We start from the raw sequence: 25,784 nt of genomic DNA, 5'->3' as shown, positions 1-25,784 counted from the left end.
TATGGAGCTGGTCAAGCCACTGACACTGCAGGAAGACAACAAACGTGTCTAAAGATATTAATCAGTGAGTAGATGCCTTTAATATGAGGAACTAATGATCACCTTGGCTGGGAAGCTGTTAGTGTTCAGCCACATGACATGGTAAGAGAACTGGGAGGATCTGGAAGGTGTTGGGACTGGCAGGACCAAGGAGGGTTGTTTTTTGGTTTTTTTTTTCTTTTGCATGGGAAAGTGCCTCCAGAGCCAGGAAAGGATCATGATCCTAGGAACTCGCTTGATACTTGCCCAACCTGATGTGAGAGTCCCCCTTTGCCAAGGCAGGCAGCTCTGGCACCACCCTGTCCCACAGCAGCTGGAGCAGGGAGGAGGAGGAGAAGGTGGTGAGGAGCAGCAGCCTGTTACTGCCTGCCCTGGGGAGGCAGCCAGCATTTGCTCTTCCTCCTGCACCAGTGTGGGTAGAAGTCCCTCCTCTGCAGCACAGCTTCCCTCTCCTCACTTCTTATGCAAGATGCTGCCCCCTCCACCCCATAACATGGGCTTTCAGGTACCCCTGTGCCATCCCAGTGTCAGTATCCATTTTTTCCTTCCTTATTGCTGCCTCATTCGCTCTACGGACTCAGGCCCCAGCAAACTCGCCAAGCAGTCCAGGAGACTTGTGTGGCTATGCACATCCAGGAACTGTTGCTGCGTTGTTGGACTCTGCCTGCCTGGAAATTGTGTATAATGTAATGGATAATGTATTGGAAGTTCTCCTGGCAGACAAGCTATTCTGACGCTCTGTGTAATCCCTGGGAGATACTGAACAGCTGAACCTGCTGAGAGCAATTAAAAGCCGTTAATAACTCCACCAACTTAAAGAGTTATACTGGTCTTTGTAGGTTCAGTATACCACTGCAGCAAAGCACTGTCAGCTCTGTAAGCCTTCAGCATGGAGACAAGGGAAATGTGATGCCAGAAATATTCCCAGAGCACAGGGCAGCTGCCTGTGACCATCTAGGTTGTTCTGCCCTGTGATTTAGTCTGCTGGATGTGCAGCTCCAGCAAATAACAGCTTCCATTCTGTAAATAGGATATTGCTGAGCACTGAGATGCTCTCTCACTTGTTATGGGTGAGAGAAACCTGTCTTTTAAATGGAAACTGTTGTCCATCAGGCTGTAAATCAGGTTGCCCAAAGCCTTGTGCCAGCCTTTCTGCTCACCAGCCTTTGCTGAACCTCTAGCCTGACACCCACGGAAGATGCACAGAAACTGGTACCTCGTTAAAATCCAGGGGCAGGAATTGCTTCTCTACTTGACCTGCTTCTCTACTTGACCTTCAGTAACCTGAAACAATTCAGATACAGTTTGCTGTTTCCTCCCAGTGTACTCCACTGTTGTACTACAGCTGCCTGCATGCAAGTTAAGTAGCTGTTCTCCACAGCACAAATGCCAGAAGAAATTGAGTCTTCCTGACCTGTGGATTAGAGATATCCCACCTGCCAGGGCAACAATGATTGTGGCCCTGGCAAGGTACCTTTTCCTCATGAAAGAGAGGCGTTCCTGACTTGGTGTCCTTCTCTGGCCTAATGCGCGGAGGGTGCTGACTCAGCTAACTTTGAGCAGAGCCGTGGAGCAGTGCCAGACCGTATTCGTGCACTCACGGAGTTTGGAGGTGGAGGTGTGAAGAATAGCAATATGCTCCCATTCAACGCTCTGGTACAACCAAGGGCCCACGTGCTTGCACAGCCTTGGTAAACTGGAGATTTATACATTTCATGAGATGGCCATACTCCTCCAGTGGAGAGCTTAGGCTGTGTTTAGGTTGAGCTTCCTGATGCTCACTGCCTTGTAATCCACCACAGTCTCATTAGTTGCCTTCCCTCAACAATTTCAGGGGTAAAAGGACCTGTGAGCAATCCCACACTGTGTTTGACTCCTGTTTGGCCACAGGCAACTCTGATTGCCCTTGAGCCAATGTTGCTGGAAATCTACCTGTTGGTGCAGGTTTTTGAGCTGCTTTCTTCTCAGTTATCTGTTTGGGCAGTGTGATGTTAAGGATGCTCAGGAGGACTCTCTACAGAAGTGGTCTTCCTCATCCCAAAGGTCACTTGTCACTTGCCGATGGCCCAGTGGCAGCAGCACAGTCCTTCCTAGCAAAGCACGCTTGTTCCTCAGGTCAATCCATCCTTGAACTTGGATGCTGTGCCAGGTGCAATAAGTAAATTAGACATCTCTAATAAGTCATCTGTCTAGGACTCTCATTCTCCCATCTCCTGGACTGTGGTTCTCTGGGCTGAAAACAAATCTAGAAGTAGGAGGCTTCTGCCTTGTGTTCCCATTATGCTGCCTGGAATGAATTGGCACCAGATTTCTCTTTCATTTCACAACATTCATGTCAAATTTTCTCTTTCCTTTTTCTTTTCTATTGCAGCTACCAGGGGCTCCACTACCTGTCAGTTCCTTGCACTAACAGAGTGTGAGCAGTGCATCCTTGCCACCACCAAGCACCAGTGGTTACCCTGTCCTTTAACACACAGCTGGGTGATACCTAGAGGCCTCATTACTAGGCATGGTAAGAGGAAAAAAATGCAAGTGCATAGAAATAAGTGCAGCTGAAATTGTTTTCCAGCAGGCCTCACTTTCCTTGTTCCCTGTCTGTCTCAGTAGAAGGGAAGGTGTGGGAGGTTCCACGTCAGAGTTGCTCCATAGCTCTGCAAACCCAAGGTAACCTGGTGCTGCCTGCAAAAATCTCAGTTATTTTCATGTCGGGCTGATGTTCAGCAACAGGACTGCTTTTGCCACAAGAAAGGAGGCTGTGCCAAGCAAGAGTGAACAGCTGAAGGTTGGAGAGTGGGATGGGATGGTCCAGGGTGTCATTCTGGCAGGTGTGAGCTCACTCACGGAAATGTGGGTTGATAAACAGCAGCTGACTGGGAAAAGAGTGTGAAGTCCTGTGCATTCACACATTCAAAAGTTGTGTTCCTCCGAGTTGTGGAACAAGCCCCCTTCCTGAGGGCTGAAAAGCTGGATTTTTAACCACAGACAATTTTGGCTGTTCTTCAGGCATCAGCTTCTTTCATTGGCCATTGTCAATGCTGCAGGGCCCCTAACTGCTGCTGGCACACCGGGTGCAGCCAGACACCCCGCGGCTGCAGCTCTCTGCTCCGGAGCTGTTTCTCATCACAGCTCGTCCCTGCTTCCCCCTACAGCTCCAGTCAGCAGTGGCTTGGTCATGCAAGCTTCTGTGCTCCAGAAAGCCTGGTCACTGGTGAGCAAAGTCTGTGTCCTGGAGAGCAAACCACACACAATGTGGCTAACAGCCCTGCTGTCTGCATCCAAGTCACGGCTCCCTTTTGTGCACATTTAATCAGCTCCTTCTGTGCCGGGCTGCGCCGTGCTGTTGCTTGGCATCTTCTTGTCATGCTTCCAGTTGCTCTTAGTGGGACCATGCTCTCAATCTATGCCTTATAGTTTCAATGCTATAGATTTATGCTTTCCAGCCTGCACATCATCCTCCCCTCAATAGTTGTCTTACGCAGTTGTTTGTCCTCCCTTGATGAACACCAGACACCCTTCTTGCTGCTTTACTCACTGCTCCATTGGCTGCAGTGCCACAGGAATTGCATTTTCTATTTTCTATTCTGTAGCACCTTTTTTTTACCCATCCAAGTTAAAGTGAAGGAGGACCCAATCTCTTCAGGCACTGCTGCAAAACCCTTAGCAGGAGTTTCAGGTGCCTAAATCTCTATGAATCAGACTTGAAGTCTGGAGCAGTGGGATGGGGAAAAGGGCCAGACTGGCTCTTGTGAGCCATCTGCAACCCCTTCCAAGGGGTGCAGCAATCCCAAATCCATGTGCAGTGCCTGTTTCCAGTCCCAGGTGGAGAGCAGTTATTGATCCAGGCTGGCTGAGTAGCCAGATTTCACAGTGCAGCTGGGCAGTGCCCCTTCTCCTCTGCAGCTACGCAGGTCTGGCCACGCAGAGGGAAGGAGGGCACCTGGGACTGTGGTTGCACGATGCTGGGAAGCTGCACGTACACAGCCTTGCTGTTGTAATGGCAGCCCTTACCTTCATCCCAGCTCATTTGCTGGTGCCTGGCTGGTTTTCCCCCGAGGGATGATGTTTCAACAGGAGGAGGCCACAGGCACTCAGCTGGAGCGGGACAACTGCCACGCCAGCGAGGCTGCCATCATGGCATGAGCCAGGGCTGTGGTCAAGTAGCCCGCAGGCATGGCCGGCAGCAAAGTCGTGCTTGGCATCCCAGTGCAATGCAGAGAGGGAGCTCTCTGCTCTTCTGTGGGCAGAGCTGAAACAGGCCAGCTGGGCAAAGGTGTGCTGGGGAGCTGGGGCCTGTCAGTGCTTGTCCTGGTTGCAGATGGAGGAAGCCGGGGACTTGGTCCACCTGCAGCTGGTGTGGTGTTGAGATTCTACTGGCGGTGGGACCCTGGGGAGCCACCTTCAGGCACCCGGGGCCTTCAGGCACTCAGTTTTGCTGTGATAACTGCTGGTGTGCCAGCACTCTGCAAAACATCCACCTGAAACTGCTCTAGGGGACAATGGGGAGGGCCCAGAGCTGGGTAGGATGCTGCAGTTACCAAAAAAGGAGTGGTGGGTGTTGGCGTGCCCTCAGCATCCTCCTCCCTCGGCTCTGTGGTTGCAGGAACAGTGCAATGTGGTACATCCCCAGAGAGGAGATGTCTTGAGAGGTCCCAGGATCCCCCTTCTCATCCCCAAGGCACCGCTTGCTCACACACCATCCTCTCTGCCTCTGGCCAGGCCGACTCTGACTGATTCTGCTGCTTGTGCCACATGCCTAAGCCTGCATTCCCATCAGCTCTGCTGGTGCTGTTCAGGCCTGGTCCATGGCATTACAGCGCTGGGTGATTCTCCCTAGTGGATGTCAAGGTGTTCCTAGAAGCATGCGCGCACACAACCCAGAAGATTGGACGGCATTGCATTAAAAAAGAAAGTAAAAAAGCAGTGCATTTCATGTTTCAGCCTCTTGGAGGGACCAAAGAGTATCATATCTGTAGAAACACTCCCAAAAAGTAAAAAAAAAAAAAAAAAAAAAAAAAAGAAAGAAGGTAAGCTCGGCTGTGAACCATAGTGCTTGTCCTGCTTTCTGCCTTCCCCTGGGATTCATCCTTCCCTGCCCACTGCAGGTACCCACACTCTGGGAGGTGCCTGACCTTGGGCAGACCTGTGCCAGGCCAAAAAATCCCAAAAAAGCAAACCTTTCTGAGCCCCTTGCTAGTCTCCCCTGAAAAGGGCAAACATAAGCCTGGCAAACGGGGCCACTGCATCTCTGGCAGTTCTTGCCTTTGCCCCGAGAGTGCTGTTGGCATGCTGCTTGCTGAAAGCCTGCCTTTCTCAGAAAGCATCCCACTTCTGTGTGGGGAGTATCGCTCTGAGCCAGTGTCCACCCTCCTCCCTGCAAGAAGGACAGCCGGCTTATGGCATGTCTGGGCATCCTCACCCGCTTCTGCTTCTGGGAATAGCAGCGCAGAGCCCAGCGTCTCAGTTTCACTCTGAGGGGTAAACACATCTGTCCCCCAACCGAGCCAAGATGCAGCCACGTGCTGGGCACAGCCCAGCCTGTCTGCAGCAGGAGAGCACTGGTTTTCCAAAGGGGAAATGGCAACTTGGTGGGGAGCTGGTCAGCATCTAGGGCCAGTCCTTGAGAGCATCCCCCGGGCAGCTGCAGCCCATCAGCTTTGGTCAGTCATGCTCTTCACTTACATTGACTGTTTTCAAGAAGGCTGAGCCTGGCGTTTTTGAGGCTGGTCTGACCTAAACTGCAGCCACCTTGCAATCCCCAAGGGTGGGTATGTGTGCAGAGGGGTTAGGTTTCCTCTGGCAGGGCTGCTCCAGCTGGCCCAGTGCCCTGGGCTTCACTGCAGAGCAGTCTAAGTACACTTTGGGACTACCCTTGCTCAACTAGAGGCTTATTATTAGGTTGGCAGGAGGCCTTGGTTCTAGGGACAAGGTTTTTTCCCAATTTCCATGGAACTTTTTCTCCAGGGCTGAGTGGCACTTCCGTTCATCCCCCATTCCTGCATCCCAAAGCATGGAGTGTGATGGCTTCTCAGCATTAGCCATCGCTCTTTGGAGAAATATAGTCTTTCTGCAAGCCACTTCCTTCACATGACAGCCAGCAGCTTTGGAGGTGGAGTAGCCCACCTTTTACTCTTCATCCCAAATCCCTTTATGTGGCCAATAGGCCTGGGAAGCTATGGGAGCAGGTGTTTGGAGACACCTGATGGCTGCCCCTCCAGCATCCCACCACCCCATGCAGCTGTATCCAGCCTAACCAGGTGATTGCAGCGACCTGGCCTGCCTCTTCCCCCAGCCAAGGGTTTGACAACCCTGAAGCCACCCATCCAGTCCCATTGCACTGAGTGAGCTGGGACCTTGCTCAGGCCACAATACACACAGGGCCCAGGAGCAACAGGCTGGCTGTTCCAAAAAGACAGAGTTGCTCCAGAGCAAGAAAGGCTGCTGTTGGTTCATCTCCTCTTGCATCTTTGCAAATTCTTTAGCAGCTTGCAGTACCTAAAGATCCTGTCAGTCCAGGCTCAGCTCACAGGGCTTCCTTGGCCAGTCTTGGGAACTTGAGGTGTTTTTCAGGAAGCCTCAGCCTGATGGACATTGCACAATGCAAGAAGAGATGAAGGTTGGTGTTCAGTGAGACCAGATCCCTGTAGCACAGCACCCTGCTGTGCCAGAGGACTGTCCCAGACATCTGGAGATGAACATCAGTCCTGGGCTCTCTGCTCCTTTGTCTCTGATTCAGTTCCAGGGCTGTGCTTGGAGGGTCTGAGCAGCAAGGACAGATGCACTGGCCTCAGTGGTGATCCTTGGGGTGTCCCACCTGGGCCAAGGGAGGTCAACTGGCTACCTTGCCCTGAGGGGTCCTTGCAGGCAATCTGTAATCCCAAGGCAGAGGGACAGGGAACAGGTAGCCCAGGACATGGGGCTAGGTGGCCTAGTGCCAGGGGTGGGGGGCTCAGACCCATTGCCCAGCAAGAGACGGTGTTGGCACTGGTGTGGCAGGCTCCCAGCACAGCCAGAGCACAGGAGGAAATGGGAGCACAGCAGCAGCAGAGGTCCTGCATGAGTCTCCATCTCCTCCCCAACCCACTGTCCACATCACAAGGATGCTGCACAGCTCAGTCTATGTGGAGGTTGTAGCAAAGCTCAGTAGCTGGTGTTTTGGCCAGAGAGATTTCTGGGAAGTGCCAGGTGCTGTCTGTGGTTTCCCTGCCATGCGTGGGGTCCATGCAGGACTGGGGGAAGGAAGAGAGCAGATAGCAATGAAGTGGTGGAGAGTTTGAAGGAAGTCCAACTGAGACACCCTGAGAAACAAAGCAAGTAATAAAATCCTGGAGAAAAACAGTGCTCCGCACCCAGCCGAGCCCATTCCTGGAGCTGCCAAAAAGGCATCCTTGGCTCAGAGGCAGGCAGTAATAAGCACAGGTAGAGACTTCACAGGGAGGGAAGGTTCTACCTGTCAGGCAAGTCTTGGAGTTCCTTCACCCACCAGCTGGGAGTGTTGAGCACCAAGGGGAGGCGATGCAGGCAGTCCTCCCAATGCAGCCTTCAGCACAGCAGAAGGAGGAGGAGGAGCAGAGGGGGAGCAGCAGCTCTGATTTCTCTGTGGCATCCAAGCCGAGAGAGTGGCTGGGCTATTTGGAGAGGGGACCAAGTCCTAGGGAAGGTGGGGTGGGTGCCTGGGCAAAGTGGGATAACGTCTTCTCATTGATGGCGAGCCAGCTAGGGAAGGCTGAGTGCAGTTTTTGGCAGGCTGCTTGTGTTTTTGGACTCAAACCTTCATGGCTGGAGAAGTGGTTCTGTCCACTTGTAGGTCTGGCCCCCAGCTGCCCTGCTCCACCAGCCCCAATGGGTCCCTTTCCCAGACACTGCTTTGCCTCCTTGCACTGCTCATCCCCGCTCGTGGGTGCAGATCCTCATCGACTTGCTCAGCAGGTAAAACCTTCCCTGCCCAGGGCAATTGAATAAAGCTCCATGTGGGGCAAGGCCCTGTTCTGCTCTCTACTGTTTTCCCTTCCATTTCCCCCAGATAAACAGGCCACCACAAAGACAGACAAATGCCTTTGTTTCCAAAGCAGGAAGGATTCTCAGAATGGCATGTCTCCGTACATCTCGTCAGGGGCAAGATAAGTCCCTGAGGGCCACACGGAGCCCTGCCATGCAGCACAAGTCCTTGCTGACAGTGCTATTCTTAAGAAGAGGTGCATGGGGCAGGGGCGGGGGGAGAAGGGCACTGAGGCTTTTGCCCCCTGCTTGTTTCTTTCTAGGAAAGTCACAGCTGATGCCTGCTTGCCCAGGGAGACCTCCCTCCCCAACGGCTCTTATTCTGAACACACACCAGCTTGGCACTCGCCAAGGGGTGTGCAGGGAGGCCTCCATTTCTGGACCTCTCCATGTGTCCCTAGGCTGGCAGGCACCCCATGGGAGCCAAAACTGAGCTCAAAAGAAGTGGATTTCTCTTGGAGTTGCCCAGCACTGAGGTCATGCTGCTCCAACCCAAAATCTGCACCCAGCAGTGCCCCTTGGGTTGCTCCTTCCAAGAGCTCGCTCACTATGTCCAGGTTGGGGGATGCCTCGCTCAGAGCTTGGCTTAGGGTTGGTCCTGCAAAGTGCCTGTCCCCCTTGGGCAAGTTTACACAACAGCAGACCCTGTAGGTTCATTGCTTTCCCTCTAAGGTTACCTCCTTATCATGGGCTTGACCTGGGGACTGCTCTGATCTCCCCATCTTCCCTTTGAATGGGAGGAGGTGCATTATATTACAGCTTGAACCTGCCTGACTAAATTTAGCTAGTGCAGAGGCCAGGAGAACCTCCCTGGTTTTCCCTGTTTGCTTTGGTGGGAATAGAAATGACATATCCCGGCTGTCTCCTGCTTCTGGAACAAATGCCTGAGGGCCTGGAGGTCGGTACCTCTCAGATGTCCAGGTTTTTTTGAAGCTAATCCACCCTGCACAAGAAAACTCTTAGACTGTAGGACTTAAGGTCGTGGACCTCAAGAGTGAGGGTGACCAGGCATGAACAAGCTCCCTGGAGCCAGGGGTGCAGGGGACACCACGTGAACCATGTCAGTGTGATCTCTAAACCATTGTCACCAGCCTGGGGTCTGGAGTGGGAGGGGAAGTCAGGCAGGTTTAGTAACCCTGTTGGGTAACCATCAGCAGAGCAGCAGATGGAGACAAGGGGAAGTGATAAATGTCTCCCTGTAAAGGAGGGAGCTTTGCAGGGGTCCCACTTCTGCTCCTTTATGCTTCTGTCTTGTCATGCCCATGGGGATGTGTGCAGCACCTTCCTCGAGCCTCTGGCAGTGCCGTCTGCCCTTCCTTTCTGGGCTGCACTCCCTTGCAGCCATTTACTTTGCTTTTGCCAAGACAGAAGCTAAACATATTAACGCCTTTCCCAGCTCTGGGGGAGTCTCAGGGATCAGCACCTTGGGGTGAGACTCCCACTGGTGCAACAGCCCTCGGCCTCACAGTGTACCTGGAACCCGCTGTGGGCTGAACAGACAGCACTGACCTCCCCCACGGTGCATGCCCCAAAGACTGGCTACCTATCGGGTATATAGGGTACACCCAAAAATGCCTGGCTGGTGGATGGACTCTCCCTTACTGTCTATGCTGGGAGAGAAGAGCAGGCTTCATGCTCACACGAGCAGCACTTACCACTGAATCACTGGCACAGATGCTACAAGTGAATGTCCATCCCTCTTCCCCCAGTCCCCTGCTGTGCAGAGGCTAAGCAGAAGCTGATACTATGTCTAACCAACCCCTTGCCTCATCTTTGACCCTACTCCCTACCGAAACGTCTCTCAAACAGCTGCACATGGGGCAACAATTCTTCGTAAAATTCTCAAAGCTGTCCCACAGAAAAGCCCCCTGCCCATGCACATGGCTAGGCAGTCAGTTGGCATGTCGAGATCTAGCCCTCTGGCCAAAGTCAGGAGTTTGTCCGTGCTCAGCTTCAATGTCCATCATAAGGAGAGCAAGACTACGATCCCATAGAACAATGCCATGTTGTTTACTTGGGTGCTACGTGCATCAGCACACTTCCTTCCTTTTTCCCAAGCTACTCAGTTCTGCTGGGATGTGAGCTGGTCATTAACTTTCTTCCAGAAAAACGAGATGGTCCTTTGTTTAGGAAAGGCTGAGGAGCCCAACCCTGGAGCATAAGGTGGAAGAGAGGGAAAGTATGTCTGTGCTGCCAGTCCTGGGGATGTGAGCTTGTGCTCCTAATGAAAAGGCCTCTATTACCACCCCACTAGCTGCTATTGTGAACCTGTCCCATCTCTGGATCTGGAGGAAGGAACCAGAGATCCCAAGTGTGGACCCTATCTTTTGCCATGAGGTGTGGACAGTTGACACCTGGACTGCGCTGAGCGCCCGAGGCTGGCTCTTCCCGAGCGCTGCAGGCAGGCAAAGCCCAGCTTTGGCAATGGTGGGTGCTTCAGCGCCTGCTCTCTGCCTGGGGAGCAGAGCAAGCTGGAGAAGCCAGAGGTGAGGAAGAACGAGCTTTCGTGTGGGACATGATGGTAGATGGGTGTGCTTGCTGGCAGGGGCAGAGATGGCTCTGCAAAAGGCTTCCTCAGAGAGATCTGCTTGCAAAAATTCCTGAAAGAGCAACACAGCCTCACCACAGCAGCGATATGCATGTACCCACCAGCCCCAGAGGGTGCCTGGGCCCCCTTGCAAGGGGGTGGGAACCAACAACATTGCAGGGGATGACGCATCCCAGCACTTTCCACTCCTCCAAACTGTGATAGCATCGGAGAGGAGCGCCCTGTGCTTTCTCTCCCCAAATAGTATGAGCCTCGGGGAAGGGAAGGTGCCAAGCCCTGCCAAAACACCCTCCCATTTCAGCAGCTGATCCCAGCAGATAACAGACAGCTTACTAGTGAGAGGGTAATTGTTCTGGCTGGCTGTAGCATGGCAGGCAGCAGCTGCCTAACAGGGCTCAGTACCACCTAACTGTTTGGGGCACTAAGTGAGGCATGGCACATGCAGTGGAAACCCCCGAGGGAGTTTTTGGAGGGTCCCCAGTCAAGAAGTGGAGGAGAGTCCCAGGCTGCGTTGGCTTTGGGGCCAGGAGGATGTGTCCCCGTTGGGGAATGATGAGCTGTACCACCTGCAGGACCCCAAAGGAGCCTGTCCGCCTCAGGCAATCCTCTTTTCTCCAGCTCCTGCTGCCTGGCAGAGCCCTGTTGCCCCTTCAACAGACCAAGCTGCCCTTTTGCCTGCCTTGGCTTCAGCTTGGTGGTCCCATGTGCTTTGGAGGCTCTCCAAGCATGAGATGTGCCTCAAATGCTGGCTCGTGGGCTGGCTGCAGATGAATACGTTTGCCAAAGCAGATGCAATGGCCCATGCAGGGTATATTTCAGTGAGAAAAACCTGACGTGCTCCAGGCTGCCTGCCAGCCTCACCTCCTGAGCAGCTCTGATGCCATTTCTGCCATGTGTGGAGACTAATATCACATCCCACACCCTAGGTACCACTTTGCATGTACAAAAAAAAAAAAGGGTGTTTTCAGACTTCTTTGTCATTCCTGCCAGCAAAGCCCATTGAAGGCAACCCTTTTCTTCAGGGTTATCATTCCAGACTGGTTTTTACACACATCACTCGCTAAAAAACGGCATGCAGCTGAGTTTCGGTCTCAAGGGTGTTGCAGGAGAACGTGCCTGTATTCCACGAACATATTTCTCCTCAGCACTGTTTCTTGGAAAAGCTGAAACCAGCATCTGGGTTGCTGTAACATGTTCAAACACGGCATCCGCTTACAGTCTGCATATTAAGTACAGCAAACAAACCTCTGCCTAGCGTGTCTCAAAAGTCTCTTTAACAGACAACAACCTGAGACAGGGAATATGCCTCAGCAGGTTGTTTCTAGGCTTGAAATAGGCTCAATAAATGGCATGTTTCAAGGTACTGCAAGGACACCAATTTGGGTATTACAGCAGTGTGGAGCTGGTGGCCACAATCAGTCGATAGCCTGCAGCTCTCCTGCTCCAACACATCAGTGTCCGAACATCTGACCCTCCTGCATGGAGATGCATTTCCTTGCCCTTGAACTCCAGCACTAACCAGCAGCCCAGGAATATGCCTTAGCATCATATTTTAGCACAATATTCCCTTTCTCTCCTGCAGTGGTGGCACTGGGCTTATGTTGCAGGCCCTCTGGAAGTCATTAGCCAACGTCCAGACAAGCGGTGGCAATGTCTTCCTCTCTCTAGTCAGCATTTGCTGAGCTTGTAGCTCTGCTTTCAAAACATGTCATTTCTTAAAGGTCAGGTTTGAAGCCTTGCCTGCAGTGCCTGCACAGCCTGAACAACGCATGCTGCACCCCAACTCATTTTCACTTCTACCTTTTCCTTTCTTTCTATTTCTTCAACTTGATTTATTTAAAGATAATTGCAAATTCATGCCACCGGTCAGAGGTTGATTTCCCATTTTCTTTAAATGCGAAACATTATCAGTTTCAAACTGTGTGGCAGAGTTGTACAAGGTCCCTGATTGAACTTTGCCTGCAGGAGAACCTAAGCCTTACTCCATTCACCTTCCAGCTCTCCCCAGTCTGCTGTCCCCCTCTGGGTCAGCAGCGATTGCCTGACCTGCTGCAAGGCTTTTCTTAACCTGCATCTGCAGCCTTTGGAAATCCTCTACGTGCAGCAACCATCGGGTCCAGGCTGCGTCATCACGAGCAACCTCTCTGTGTCAAAACCAAGAACGTGCTTTCCTAAAGCATCAGGCCGCTCCTCCTTGATTTGCCTTTGCTGTGCCGCCCTGAGCCAAGTGCCTTTAAACTGAAATGCAAATGGCCTGAAGCCTTCCCGACCAGTCACCGCCTGGCTGGGATTAAAGATCTGCTAACTCCACTGCTCCAGCCTCACAGTCAGGATCCTTCACGTCCAAGTTAATCGAAGGCTTGGCACTTTTTTGCTGTGCTGTCAGTACATCTAGCACCATCAGGTGAGGAGTCCTCCTGCCTATCACCCAGGCCGAGGAGCTAACTCAGATCAGTGGGTGGCTTCTCGCCGTTCTTGCATGCTAGAAGGGCGCTGAATGGCTTGGGCCAGCCATCTCTGTGGGCTGACACAGGCTGATCCATGCTGCCCATGGCCGTGACCCAGCACCCGGGTCCCTCCCTGCCCTCCCAGCCAGGGCTCTGTGCCTGTCCCACAGCCACAGGGATACCACCCCGGCTGGCAGACCAGGATCATCCCCTTCCCTGCTGTGCCCAGGGAGGGTTTACACCCCCGAGGCAAGATGGAGCCCAAGGTGAGCAGCTGGAGGTGCAAGGGAAGAGGTGGGGAGCACAGATTTGGGGAGCTCCCGGGATGTACTCTGAGGTGTGTCTAACACATCCCAGTGTCATTAGCGTGAGCAGGAGTCATTCCCGCTTCCCCAAGCTGTAATTTCAGGCTCGCCCAAATAAATCACCTTGTCCAGGTACCCTTTGATAACATTTGCAGGATTATCTCTCTTCGCCACCGGAGAACATATTTCCATACTGATTTAATGAAAGCAGAGATTCTGGAGTCAGCAGGAACCGGAGCCTCATAGACGGCTCCTAATCCAGGAAATTGGATGTGGTTGGAAATGTTTCAGCAGGCAAAGCTTGGGAGATCCTGCTGTGGCTCATTCCTGATGTGAGGCTCTGTGTCCGTGAGATAATAAATCTGAGTTTAGTGCAACTAATCCTGAATTTAAAATACCACAACCCACATAACACAAAGTGGCTGAACAGGTACAAAGACAGTCTCCCAGTGGAAAGATGTTGCAAATCATTGAAGGAGTAATTGCAGCTGAAACAGGCTTTTGCCAGCTGGAGAGCAAGGTGTACAGGTGGACTTTGGTCACGTAGTCCATGGGCTTTTCAGCCAGGCCCTTTCCCAATCCTCCAAGGTCATGACTAGCAATGCCCTGTCTATCACTGCATCCCTCACAAGCAGATTTGGGGGCAGATCTTCCCTCTTTTGGTCCAGACACTTGCCTGACTGGGCTATTTCTCTGGCGGCTGCCAAACCACCTTGGTTAGAGCCACCCAACAGCTCAGCCCAGCAGTTCAACTAAACCCCGCAGCATGCAGAAGCTGGACTCCAGCCCTCAGCACGCAGGACCAGTCCGGGTGTGCTGAGGCATACCAGTGCCTACCAGCTAGACCAGAAGGCAGGCTCCATATCAAAGCTATTTGCAATGATGAAACACCCTTAGCAATCAAGTTTTCCTCTTCAACCTAAGCTGAATTACAGCTTGGAGGTTGGGAGCAGTGGGGATGTCCACAAGGAAAGCTGTGAGCTCAAGAAACTGTGCCATCTCAGCATGGAGAGATCAGTGTGGGCTCTTTGGGTGTCAAGGTGAGTGCAGGAAGAAGGCTGAGGTCCTGGGAGAAGAGCTACATTGAAAATCATGGGCAGCCCTAGGAACAGACAGGGTGCCTGGTCCCTTCTACAGGAATGATGGGTCACAGCCAGCGTCGGGAGATGAGCTCAGGCCCCCAAAGGCAGTAGCAGTTCTTTGAGGATTGTCTGGGATTGCTCACCATACAAGTGCAATTTGCACTTTCCAGGGAGGAGTGAGCAGACAGGGACATTGTGCAAGGAAAGGCTAGCGAGAGGGCAGCGAGTCGCTACCAGGAGCTGGGCTGTCTCTGAAGTGCAGGCCACAGGAGAGGTGCCCAGGGTCAGGACCTGAGTGAGATGCCTAAACCTTAGCATAAGACATGCTTGGTGGTGTCTTTGCTATGATTTCTGGCCTTGCACACATGTGCTGGTTGTGAATTTGGTCTGCCCCTGCCATGGCAGCTGGCTCTGCTGGCCCCATCCTGTCCGGGACACATGATCCCGGTTTGCAGAATGCAGGTGCAGATGCAAACACCACCTGCCTCACCCTCATAACCGGACATGAGGCACTGCTGAAGGAATATCCCACAGACATTACTCCCTTCTCCACACTTGCGGTTCTCTCTGGCCAAGAGTTTGGCATGGCCAAGTACACTGTTTGCAGCAACAGCATCAGGTCCACTCACTCCCTTTGGCTTGGACAAAGATCTTTTACTTCCCCAGGTACGATGCAGATCAGTGTCTCTCCCTGTAATACAAAGTAAGGATTTGAAATGTCATGCAGGAGAGCTCTCCTGGTAAGGAAGAGCCTGGCTGGAAGGGTGGAGAAGAGCCTTGTGCCACTGCTGAATTCACACACAGCAGGATAAGCCCATGCCACCAAGGTCTGCTGTGATCTGTCCTCATCTTCCTCATCTCCATCCTTTGCAGATCAGATGGGCTGATAACCTGCTGGCACATCCCCTAGCTGGCTGACCCACCACATATTGATAAGGAGTGAGGTGACAGGAGGTGAGGATTGCCAGCTCTAACCAGCCTGGCTCTGCCCTCCTCAGCCCACAGTTGCTCTGCCTACACCACATTGCTCCTGAAAATAACGGGCAAGCCCCTCCGCATCTTCAGTGTGGTGTAGCGGGTGTCAGTGCGGCTGGGGACACCATCCCTGCCTGGTGTGCCATCGTGGTAAGCAGGGACCTTCCCTTCCCTGAATTCAGCCATACCTTGTGAGGACACTGATCCTGGAGCTTTAGATTTTGTCACATCATCATGGTGGCTCCAATCCACAGGTAGGAAGGGAGACATGGCATTGTACTGATGGAGATAGCCCATGGTCTACAGGCAATTGGACACCCCATGGGCCCCCTGCCTGCAGTATTAGCCTGTTGTGCTGATGTAATTTAATTCAAGGCTCCTTGAAAGCCAGCGGCGACACCTGGACTTCCAACAGACAAACATGGGCTGCCCGAGGTAGACTCAAGTCTGAAGGCTGAATTTCCTTGATGTGAACAGCCCTTCCAGTGCCTCCTCTGGGATGGTGTCCCCTCTCTTGTTATCACCTGAGCTGGTCTCTAATCTCAGTAGCATTTGGAGAAAGGTCCCTTGATAGGTGTAACTCAAGGAGCTGGTGGCTGCTAAGGCTGAGTTACAGTGCCCAGCTGCCAGAAACACTGCAGGAAACACGGAACTTGCCCTTGACCTTTTAAATGGCCTCCCCCATCTCCAGCTCTAAGTGAGCAAATATCTACACATTTCCTTTCCCTGTCCACCACTTCTTTCAAGGGAACAGTCCCTCCTAGTCTGACCCCCGCAACCTGCTAGACCGTGGCTCCAGCTCATCTCCCTGGAGGAATGTCTGGGGTCCTTTGCTGGGGTTTAGTCTCACTAAATCTTACAGTTGAAAGGAATTTAATTACACACACATCCCAAGCAGAAGGAAGCTGGCTTTAGTTACTTTTTCTCCTGCTGGTATGGAGCACTCCTCTTCGTCCTGCACCACGTGGAAGGGATCAGGCTCAAGGGGTGAACCCGGAGTGAAGTTTCCAGAGGGGGAAAGAGGGAGCAGGCACATCAGGGCAAAGAAGCCCCTTGTGTCGCGGGGTGATCAGTGACCTGGCTGAAGGCTGGAGCCTTTCCGGGACCTCCCCAGCTCCAGCAGGCAGGAGAGCCTCCCTGCTACCTCTGCTGGCATTGATGGTACCAACTGGAAACACCCAGGAACGGCAGCCTCTGGTGTTGTGCTTTATGGGGGTAAGGGGATTGGGACTATCAGGACATGGGGAACTGATGGGCCTCATAGAAAAGGAAGAAGAAAGTGTTTTGGAGAGTTTCAGTCCTGGGCCTCTTAAGGAAATCACAGAGCGTCTTGTGATTTAGAGACAAATATGCAAGACAAGGAGAGCTTTAAGCCACAGGCTTGGCCCGCTGCCTGAATTTTTTCCCTCCTCTTTCACTGTAATTACAGTTGAGCCATGTAGTAATTGGGTAACTTTTTCCAAAGGAATCCTTTCACCCGGAGTGAATAATACTTGCCACAAAAAGAACATGGAGGCAGATAAAAGACATATAGATCCTATGGCTATTTGTGATAGAGCGTTTGGTCCCCATCCCCTTGTTTCTCAGCCCCCCAGATGTGCCCAGGGTGCTGAGCTCTCAGTGCCAGGAACTGAGCTCTCCTGGATAAATCCTCCTCACCCCTCTAAGATGGCTTCCTCCTGGCTTGCTGTGCCCTACAGCTGAGACAAACTGCATGGTTTTGAGAATGTCTAGGAGTTCTGCAGAATAAGGATTGTTTTCCCTCTTTTGGTTCCTGTACCTACAAGAGTGGGCGGTAAGGGCTGGGTCAGCTGCTGGGCAGCCTTTGGGGTCAGCAAGGCTTGACAGTGCAGCTGGGTGACCCTGGATCCAGCTTCGGGCCTCTGCTCCTGGGGCTTCACCTGCACCACAAAGAGTTTCTGAGGTACTGTGTGCACTCGGTGATATTTCTTCTGCTCCTGATTTAGCCAGAGCTGAAGAGCCCAGCCCTCCTCCCAGACCCTTCCCGCCAAGTCTCAATCCATCTGACCATTTTCCGCGTGGGATAAAAGCCTTGGATTTTAAAAAACACTCATTGTAAAACTATTTTCCATTGGCTTCATGGCCACACACAGCTGGATCTCCTCCTGGAGCTGCCAGCAGCCTGCTTGGAAGGATTGGGTTTAGCATCCTGGAGAGGAGCCTGGGCAAGGGTGGGAGGAGGCAGCTCTGCCTGACAGGCCCTCCCTCTCCCCAAAACCAACCTCCCCCACACCCTTTCCTCGGTCTGATTGGTGGGTGGGGTGGAGAAAGGCTGGGACAACTCAGCTCTCCATCTATTTAAGGGGAAGGGTGGGGTCCCTGGAGTTACTTGCCTGGGACTGTTGCACCTTGGTGGAGAGGAGCATTAGCCTACAGAGCAGCATCATGTCTTGTGTGAGTAGAGAAAGGGATGGGGCAGCTTTGCTGGAGGGGATGCTTCATGGAGTGGGACTGCGGGGAATGTGTTGGCTTGGTCTCAGGGTGCTTGCGCTGTCCTTCTCCATCTGCTCATCAGCCCCTGTGTCAGAGGCGCTGCTGGAGCTGGGTGCCTGCTGCTGGGGGGAATGGATCCCTGCTGCATCCATTAGAGGAGTGGCTGCTATTTCTTGTTCTGCCAGAAGTGGTTTGAGTTTTTGTTGCTTTTTTTTTCTTCCCTGCAGGATCCCTTTGTGGAGGTATGTAGGGGGTCCTTCTGGGGTTGGCTTCTGAGCTGGGGTGACCTCTTTTACAGTAGCTCTGCTGTGGGGAAGCAGCTGCATTAATGTTTATTGCTCTCTGAGCATCTTCTCTTCTGGGCAGCCTTGCTGCTTGCTTCCTGGCTGAAGTTTTCATGAGTCACTGAATCCTTCTCTTCCTTTCTTGTAAGGAAATGTGCTGTACAGAAGTGTCCTTCTGTGGGTGTCAAGGACTGCTAGGGAGATGCTTGTGTCAAAACAGTGTTTGCACTTCTTTGATTAATTTATCTTTCATTTACACTGAGAGTGATTAATTAGGGAGCATCCCAAGTGCAGGTTTATTTATGAAAGTGGGATGGGGGAAAGATTTTTAGTATTTTTGGGACCTTGCCTCTAGTGTGATAGAAAATGAGTACATACAGGTTTACCAGGGTATTTTAGTTCTTCTGGAAAGAAGGTGGGGAAAAGTATGTGCATGGAGCAGCAGAATGTTCTTGCAAATGCTGAACATAAAAAAAACCCAGCCAAAACCACTGAGCCCTTGGGAGCTGGGGAGCAAAGTGCCTGAACCCCTGGACCTAGACAAGGCTTAAAGTTCAAATCCAAGCCAGGGGAAGGGAGTGGAGGCTTCATCCCTGCACAGTCAAGCTTGTGTGGAATCATGTGAGACCCACAAGGCACATGGGTGTGTTTGGAACAGGGTGGGTGTGATGGGAGCTTGCAGGTTCTTAAGCTTTGCTGCTGTGAAATACAGATATGTTGATGAGAGCAGCAAGAGAAAGGTTGGGAAATTGAACACATGTCCCATGTGACTGGAGTAACTTCTCAGGGGTGTCCCTGGTGCAATGCCCTAGGGGAAGGGAGCTTCCCTGTCTCTCCAGTGGTCCAAAGCAATGCACTGTCTTGCAAGGCAGCAGGGAGAACTGCCAAGTCAGAGCAAGTGAGCCAGCAGGTACTGAGCTAACATCTCTGCCTCCGTGTTCCCCAGGGACCAGTATGCACCAACTTGGGTCTCAAGCCTGGCCAGCGCCTCACTGTCAAGGGGAAAATTGCACCAAGTGCCAAGAGGTAAGTTGTGCTGTGCTGCCCAGGCATGGCCAAGGCACCACACTGAGTTGTCACCTGCTGGTAGGGGACAGAAGGAATCCCTTGAGTGGGAGAGGAGCAGCCTTGGAAGGGGTTAACACCAGCAGTGCTTCCCAGTGAGTCATTGCCTAATGCACATAGCAGACAAATGCTACTGCCAAGGGGCTGAGCCAAAGCAGAGCTCCAGCTGCATGCACTGGCAGTGACCACATCCTCTCTAGTGCAGGGTAAAGGAAATGGAAGCTGCATCTATACTGAGATTTGGGTTGAGACCATCCCCTCAGCCACATCCTCTCCCCTGCATGAAGATGGCCCAGGAGCAGGGACACCTTTACAGTGCCTTGCTTCACAGGGCAGGAGGAGATTATAGCCCAAGCAGCTGGGATGTCTTGGATGCTCTGAGCCACAGTTCCAGCTAATGGTGCAAATGGAAAGGCTGCATGTTGCAGGAGGGGGTCTCAGGCTGTTAAAGTTTGCTTTCACCCAGTGGAGATGCCTGTCAGGTGTTATGGGGGCAGGTGGGAGTAAGTAGAGATGTGCTCCTAACTCTGCAGGGATCAGGGTAGCTGTGACTGCCAGGGAAGGCTCTGCAGCAGCCCCCAGCCCTTGTGCAGATCTGGCTGGTGGGGCCTCTTGCTGGGTAAGGTGGAGCTTGTAGCTGCTGTACCAGCACTAGTAGTGTTCCAGGAAACATGTCCCAGCTCTTCCCAGTGCCTTTGAAGTTTGATAGTGTTGGAGTGAAGCCTCCTGGGCTTTCTCTTGCCAAATAATATGTCTCCTTTCTTCTCATCTGGGTAAGAGGCCTGGAGGCAAGGTGGACACTGGGCTAGGAAGCTGCTTCCTCCCACTGCCATTGCAGATGCTTTGGGATAGCTACTGACATGGTAATTATGTCAGCTGCCTGCAGGATGAGGAGAAGGCAGAGGCTGTCAGGCAGGGTGCAGCACCAGCTAACTGTTTGGGGCTGAAAGGAAATCTGTGAAAAGCAACTGACTCCTTAGGTGTTGGTTTGCGTGCAGGATAACTCCCTGTTCAGCATTAAGTGCTGAACCTTTCTCTTGTTAAAAGCTTTGTGGAAACTAAGTGATGTCTCTCACAGGGATGGCACTGTGGGGCCTATCACCCCAGCAGAGTATCCCTTACTGACACAGCACTGTTGTCATAGGGAAGCTGTGCAGTTTAGCAAAGGGTTTCTCTTTGGTTACCCTCAGCTGCACTTGAAGCAACAGACCCAGTGATGCTTATGGTAATGAGCAACATGCTACCATAGTATTGATTAAACCACTATTGATGTCTTTCTCTGCAGCTTTGTGTTGAATCTGGGGAAAGATGCTTCCCACTTAGGGCTTCATTTCAACCCCCGTTTTGATGCTCATGGTGATGTGAACACCATTGTGTGCAACTCAAAGAAGGTGGAAGAGTGGGGTGCGGAGCACAGGGAGACTGTCTTCCCTTTCCAGAAGGGGGGCACAGCAGAGGTGAGGACTGGAATGGACTTTCTGTACCTGCCTTGGTGAAGGGAGAGTGTTTGGCACAGGGCACCCAGCTGCAGGGGCTGTCTTGGGACTGTCTGTACAGGAGGTGGCTGGCTTCTCCTGCCTGGCCAGTGCCACCATCCAGGGCTCTGAGCAGTGATGGAGGGTGGGGATCAAACATGCAAGCTCCATCTAGCTCAAAGGGATGTTACTATTGAGCTCAGCAAGGAATAGGAATCTCTTGGGAGACCAGAATAACACTCCTGCTGTTGAAGAGCAGGTTGTCCTGCTGAGCATGTTCATGCTGCAAAGCGGAGAACGGCACAGCAATGCAGCAGAGGGGAAAGGCTTGAGGGTATCTTGGTAGAAACTTTCTTTGACTCTTCCATTTGTCTTGCAGATCACTTTTGGTGTCAACCAAAATGATGTGACAGTCTACCTGCCAGGCCACCAGTTCACATTCCCTAACCGGCTTGGTCTGTCTGTCTTTGACTACTTTGATACACAAGGGGACTTCACACTCCAGTCCATCAGCTGGGAATAACTTCTTCTGACACCTCCATCTCAAAGATACAGGAAAAGTGATCAATAAATAAGAGTTTTGGTCTACCCAGTCTCAGTCTAATCTGTTTCATACTGCAAGTCTACGTGGGTTGGTCATCTTGTTGGGGGGAGGAGGGTGGCCAACTTTGCTAGAGTACCATAGGTGGGTGTCCTAGCCTTGGCCATTAATGTTGTGGATGGAGAGGAGGGTGAGGGGCAGAAGCCTGGGAAGGCAGAATGTGAAAAGCCCAAGGAGAGTCTCAGGAAGAAACACTGGGGCTAAATATGACTGGAGAGGAGAGTAGAAGGGTCCCTTAGGCAGAGTCACCTGCTCCTGATATTTAGACTGACACCTTATCCTGCCTGAGTAAAGTGGGTTGATGAAATCTATCCCTCCCTAAACTAAGCATCCCTGGCTGGCCTCAGGCAGACTGGAGTTGCTATGCTAGGTAAATCCAGTGGGGCATGGAGTGAGGGAGAAGTCCTCAGTTGTGCTAGCTTTGGCCTGCACTCCTCTACAGAGGCTGGTCCTACTCATGACACTGCTTTCCTGTGTCTTCTTTGGACCTCTTGCTGCTGCATGGGGACAGCAGTAAAAAAGGATGCCTTGCTGGGTGTGGTCGAATGTGCAGTGGGCTCCTCATCTAAATCTGTTCTTCCAATAACTGCAGAAGCATGAATACTACTGGGCCATAGCTCATGAGGGCAGAAACCTGGAGGTGTCTGGTTTTTCTTCTGCCCCATGTGCCTTGCCTGGTATGTCCAGAGCTGGGAGAGGTAGCAATGTCCAGCTGGGTGTGAGATGCTAAGGATGTGTCCACTATGCTTTTGTTACCCCTTCACTCATACTAGCCCAAATGACTCAGCAATTCGCAGTCTAATCTGAGCCTAACCTCGGAGGAGGCTGAAGATGATGAGGCATGTTTGATGCTACAGGATAGATCTCACTGGGCTGTGGGTTGTGACCCAATATATCAGCCAGCAGCTGCCTCAGGGGCTTTGCCAGTCTAATGCTACTTTGGCAGCAATGACTACTGCTGTTGGGCAGGCTGTGTCTGGTGGGCATAGGAAAGGTGGTAGCTGCCCTTTCCACAGGGCATGGCAGTTACCAGGTAGGCCTGGGATGGAAGAACCATGAGCTACACGAAACACAAACAAATTGATGTCCTACAAGGCCTCCCTGCAGGCCTGGCTGGGCTGATTCCTCCCATTAAGCAGTTACAGAGCAGCTGGAGTATAGGAACTTTCTCTTACAGCAGCAGCACCTCCTGTTCTTGCTCCATAATTCATAAGGCTCTTGCCAGGTCCTGTGTCTCAGGTACCCATGAAGAGAGAGGCTTGGCTGTTAGCAATTGGGGGGACAAGTTGGAGACAAGGGCTCAAGATGGGCTGGGAGGCAGGAACACTTAGGGTGTACAAGGAATTTGAAGTTCTGCAGCTGGATCTCTCTTGAAGCCCCATGTTCCCCAAAGCCAGACTGCTCTGGATGATCACATCCTGCTCTTTAGGGCTACATTTGTAATAATAAACACAACATCTAACATTGCCAGCCTGTGCATAGGCATGGCTGGGGGACAGTGTAGTTTTGGGGACCCTTGCCATGGCATCCATGATACGGATGAGGCCATTCTTTTAAGGGGATGTTAAGCAGAGTTTAGCTGTATGGAGGTGACCCATGCTAAGCTAGATGGCCTCAAGGTGAGAGACCTGGCCCAGCTTATGCAGTGGTGTTGACACAGTCTGGCAGACTGTGGTACATTTGGTAGGCTGGAGAGTTGGGCATTTCCTCAACGACAGTAGGGACATGGTGCTAGTGAGGGCCCCCTCCATGAGCTGTGGTGATGGACATGTAGTGGAGCTCTCTCCTTGCAGCTTCCTCTGCTGGGCTGATCTTGAAAGCCAAGCAGATGTGCTGACCTCTCTGAGCTATACTTTGGGGCAATCTCACAATGTTTCTTGATTGCACTTGGGAGTGTTTTTTAGCAAGACTCGTCAAAGATTTTTTTTTTTGTGGAGGGTGAAGGAAGAAAGCTGAGTGTGAGCTTTACCACAAGAGGATGAACCTTATTCAGGTCTCTTGCTAGCGTGGCTGCTTCTTGAAGTGACTCACTGGTCCTGTGAAATCTGTGACTCACTGTTGTCATGACTTTGTTATGGCTTGGCCCATTGCTAGCAAGGAGGTGAGGGGTGGCGAGGGTTCCCCAACTGTATAATTTAGACATATCAAGGTTGACTGCTCCCTTCCACCCACTCCCCAGCCTTGCGCAATGTGGAGGCTGGCATGCGAGGGCTGAAGGACCTCAGGATCCCCAAGATAAGCATCCTCCCCCCAGCTGAGGAGGGTGAGTGGCCTTGAAAAGGGGAAGGCATGAAAGGGAAGGCACCGCAGCAACGATGATGGAAGACACTGCACGCCAGCATGCAAGGTGATGCACTTTTATTTCTTGACTTGACCCCAGCCAGAGGCTGGGAGATGTTCCCAACCTGGGGTGCTGTTCACCCCTCGCTTTCCCCCACGGACTCCCTGAAAGCCAGGGGGATGCCATGGCCTCCCATTGGGCCCCCTGTGGCTTCCCGGGAGGGTGCCAGGGGCCGTGCCGTCCGCATCTCACTGCAGCTGGGGCGCCGGCGGTGGCTGCTGGCGAGCAGAGTGTAGAGGAAGGGGTTGACACAGCTGTTGCCATAGGCCAGGCAGGTGACGCTGAAGTTGAGGTAGGCCTGGGTGGTGGGGCCGATGCCCAGCCCCTCGCCCCAGTACAGCCTGGCCAGCTGCCAGGCCCAGAAGGGGAGGAAGCAGGCCCAGTAGGCCACCACTATGGTGGAGATCCTGGAGAAGAGCCGCCGGGCAGGGGCCCGGCCAACTGCCGGTAGCCCCGGGCCCCCCACGGAGGACTGGTACACCCGGGCCAGGCGGGCGTAGACAACACCAAGCACCACGCCAGGCACCAGGACACTGGTGGCGAAGAGCACCGTCAGGTAGAGCCGGAAGGCCGCCAATGTCCAGGTGGGGACGCAGATGCGCTTGTGGGGGGCGCCCCCCTCCCGCAGCTGGGTCATTGCCATCATGGGGGCCGTAAGCAGGAGTGAGAGGAGCCAGAGGACGGTGCTGGCCATCTTGCGGTAAGCGTTGCCGGCTCGCCTGGCCCGCAGCGGCCTGGCCACTGCCCAGTACCTCTCCAGGCTCATGGCGGTCAAGAGGAAGATGCTGGCATGCATGGTGAGGAGGTCCAGGCTGAGCAAAAGCCTGCAGCCCACGTCCCCGAAGAACCAGTCATGGGCGAAGTAGGTGCAGACCACAAAGGGGATGGTGGAGAGGTACAGGAGGTCAGCCAGAGCAAGATTGATCACATAGACCGCCAAGGACCCCGCTGAGCGGCCTGCCACCCTGCCAGAGGCCACCACCACTGTGTAGATGTTCCCCATCATCCCAGTGAGGCACATGACCAGCAGCACTGCACCCAGCAGCCCAGTGACTGGGCTGTCCTCTCCCAGGACACTACTGCCATCACCCCTGCCACTGCTTTCCTCCGAGAAGCTGCCACCCTCGGGATCCTCTCCAGGCCTTGCGCTGATGGGGGAAGGATCACAAGACATCTTTGGGTAGGACAAGCAAGACCAAGTCAGGCTGTCAGAGACCCGTTCTTTCCCTCTGCCTTCCCCCCTCGCTGTACGGGACACGTCTAGCCTTAACACGAGGGAAGAATTGCAAGAGTTCAGCAGACATAGGCAGAGAAGTCTATTCCTCACCTCCAGCCACCCAGTCCGTTTTGCTGATCTTGTCCATCACAAGCTCTGTCCAGTAGCTGTCTTTCTTTAACCACCAAAGGGCTGAGAAGGGGACACCTCCCTCCCCTTCAAAACCTATAGGTGCAAAATAACCTCTGCCATCCGGGAGGAAACGTCTCTGGTATTCACCAGCTCCTCGTTTGTTGCTTCTCCAGCATTCACTGGACCCACAGAAACCAGCAGCCTCAGAGGACAAGTGAATTTCTCCTTCTCCCAGGTCTGTGTCTTCTCAGCTGAGAGAAACTCTGGAGAGGTGGGCTCTGCCCCCCTGAACCAGCCCCTGGAGAGTCGCCTTGCTCACTACACTGAGGAATGTGTCTGACTCACAGCTTCATACATCGGTGCGAATGCAGTCCCACTTTACACTGGGCTCTTAGCCCCTAGCTGAGGAGCCATGCTGCCTTCCTCCTTTCTTGCAGACATGCTCCTTCTTCCCCAGTGCTTTCCTCTGGCTCACTCTTCCTTCTTGTTCTTTTTTCCCTTTCTTTTCCTCATGTCCCCTTGCACAGTTTTCCTCAGTTGAAAGAGGATATAGCTGAAAGACAAGACTCCCTATTGTGGCAGAGAGGAAAAGCATCACACTGTGGCTTTAGGAGGGAAACAAGAGCCAGCCCTGAAAGTGCAGTAGGCAGGTGGCCAAGCCAGGCTGAGAGGGACTGTCCCCCACTCCCTTCCAAGGACATCAGGACCCCTTGAGATGTAGACAATGGATGCAGCCCCCAGTTTGCAAGCCCATCAGATAGTAGGACATCTCATATTTTCTATGACCCGGTCCTGTTCCACCCTTGTCTCCCCATCAGCAGCAAG

The 25,784-nt window shown here is 52.8% G+C and overlaps 2 protein-coding genes across 2 annotated transcripts; one reads left to right on the top strand and one right to left on the bottom strand.

The window, feature by feature from the left end:
- Positions 1–17,651: 17,651 nt before the first annotated feature.
- Positions 17,652–21,257, top strand: LGALS1 (galectin 1). The gene is made up of 4 exons (XM_010305074.2): positions 17,652–17,806; positions 19,076–19,155; positions 20,480–20,651; positions 21,049–21,257. Exons 1-4 carry the CDS (start codon positions 17,798–17,800, stop codon positions 21,190–21,192), a joined length of 405 nt encoding a protein of 134 aa, XP_010303376.1. The 5' UTR covers positions 17,652–17,797; the 3' UTR covers positions 21,193–21,257.
- Positions 21,258–23,687: 2,430 nt separating this feature from the next.
- On the bottom strand, positions 23,688–24,915 carry LOC142601810 (urotensin-2 receptor-like). Its single transcript, XM_075752889.1, is given in 2 exon segments — positions 23,688–24,885; positions 24,887–24,915. Coding segments are annotated over 2 exon segments (1,227 nt in total).
- Between the last annotated feature and the right edge of the window lie 869 nt (positions 24,916–25,784).

This window comes from Balearica regulorum, chromosome 1 (assembly GCF_011004875.1).
Source record: "Balearica regulorum gibbericeps isolate bBalReg1 chromosome 1, bBalReg1.pri, whole genome shotgun sequence".
Taxonomy (NCBI): domain Eukaryota; kingdom Metazoa; phylum Chordata; class Aves; order Gruiformes; family Gruidae; genus Balearica; species Balearica regulorum.
This window is presented reverse-complemented; position numbering and strand designations above follow the sequence as displayed.

Coding starts and splice junctions, on each gene's coding strand:
- LGALS1 (XM_010305074.2), top strand. Junction 19,156..20,479: donor ATTGCACCAAGTGCCAAGAG/GTAAGTTGTGCT, acceptor CTTTCTCTGCAG/CTTTGTGTTGAATCTGGGGA. Junction 20,652..21,048: donor AGAAGGGGGGCACAGCAGAG/GTGAGGACTGGA, acceptor TTTGTCTTGCAG/ATCACTTTTGGTGTCAACCA.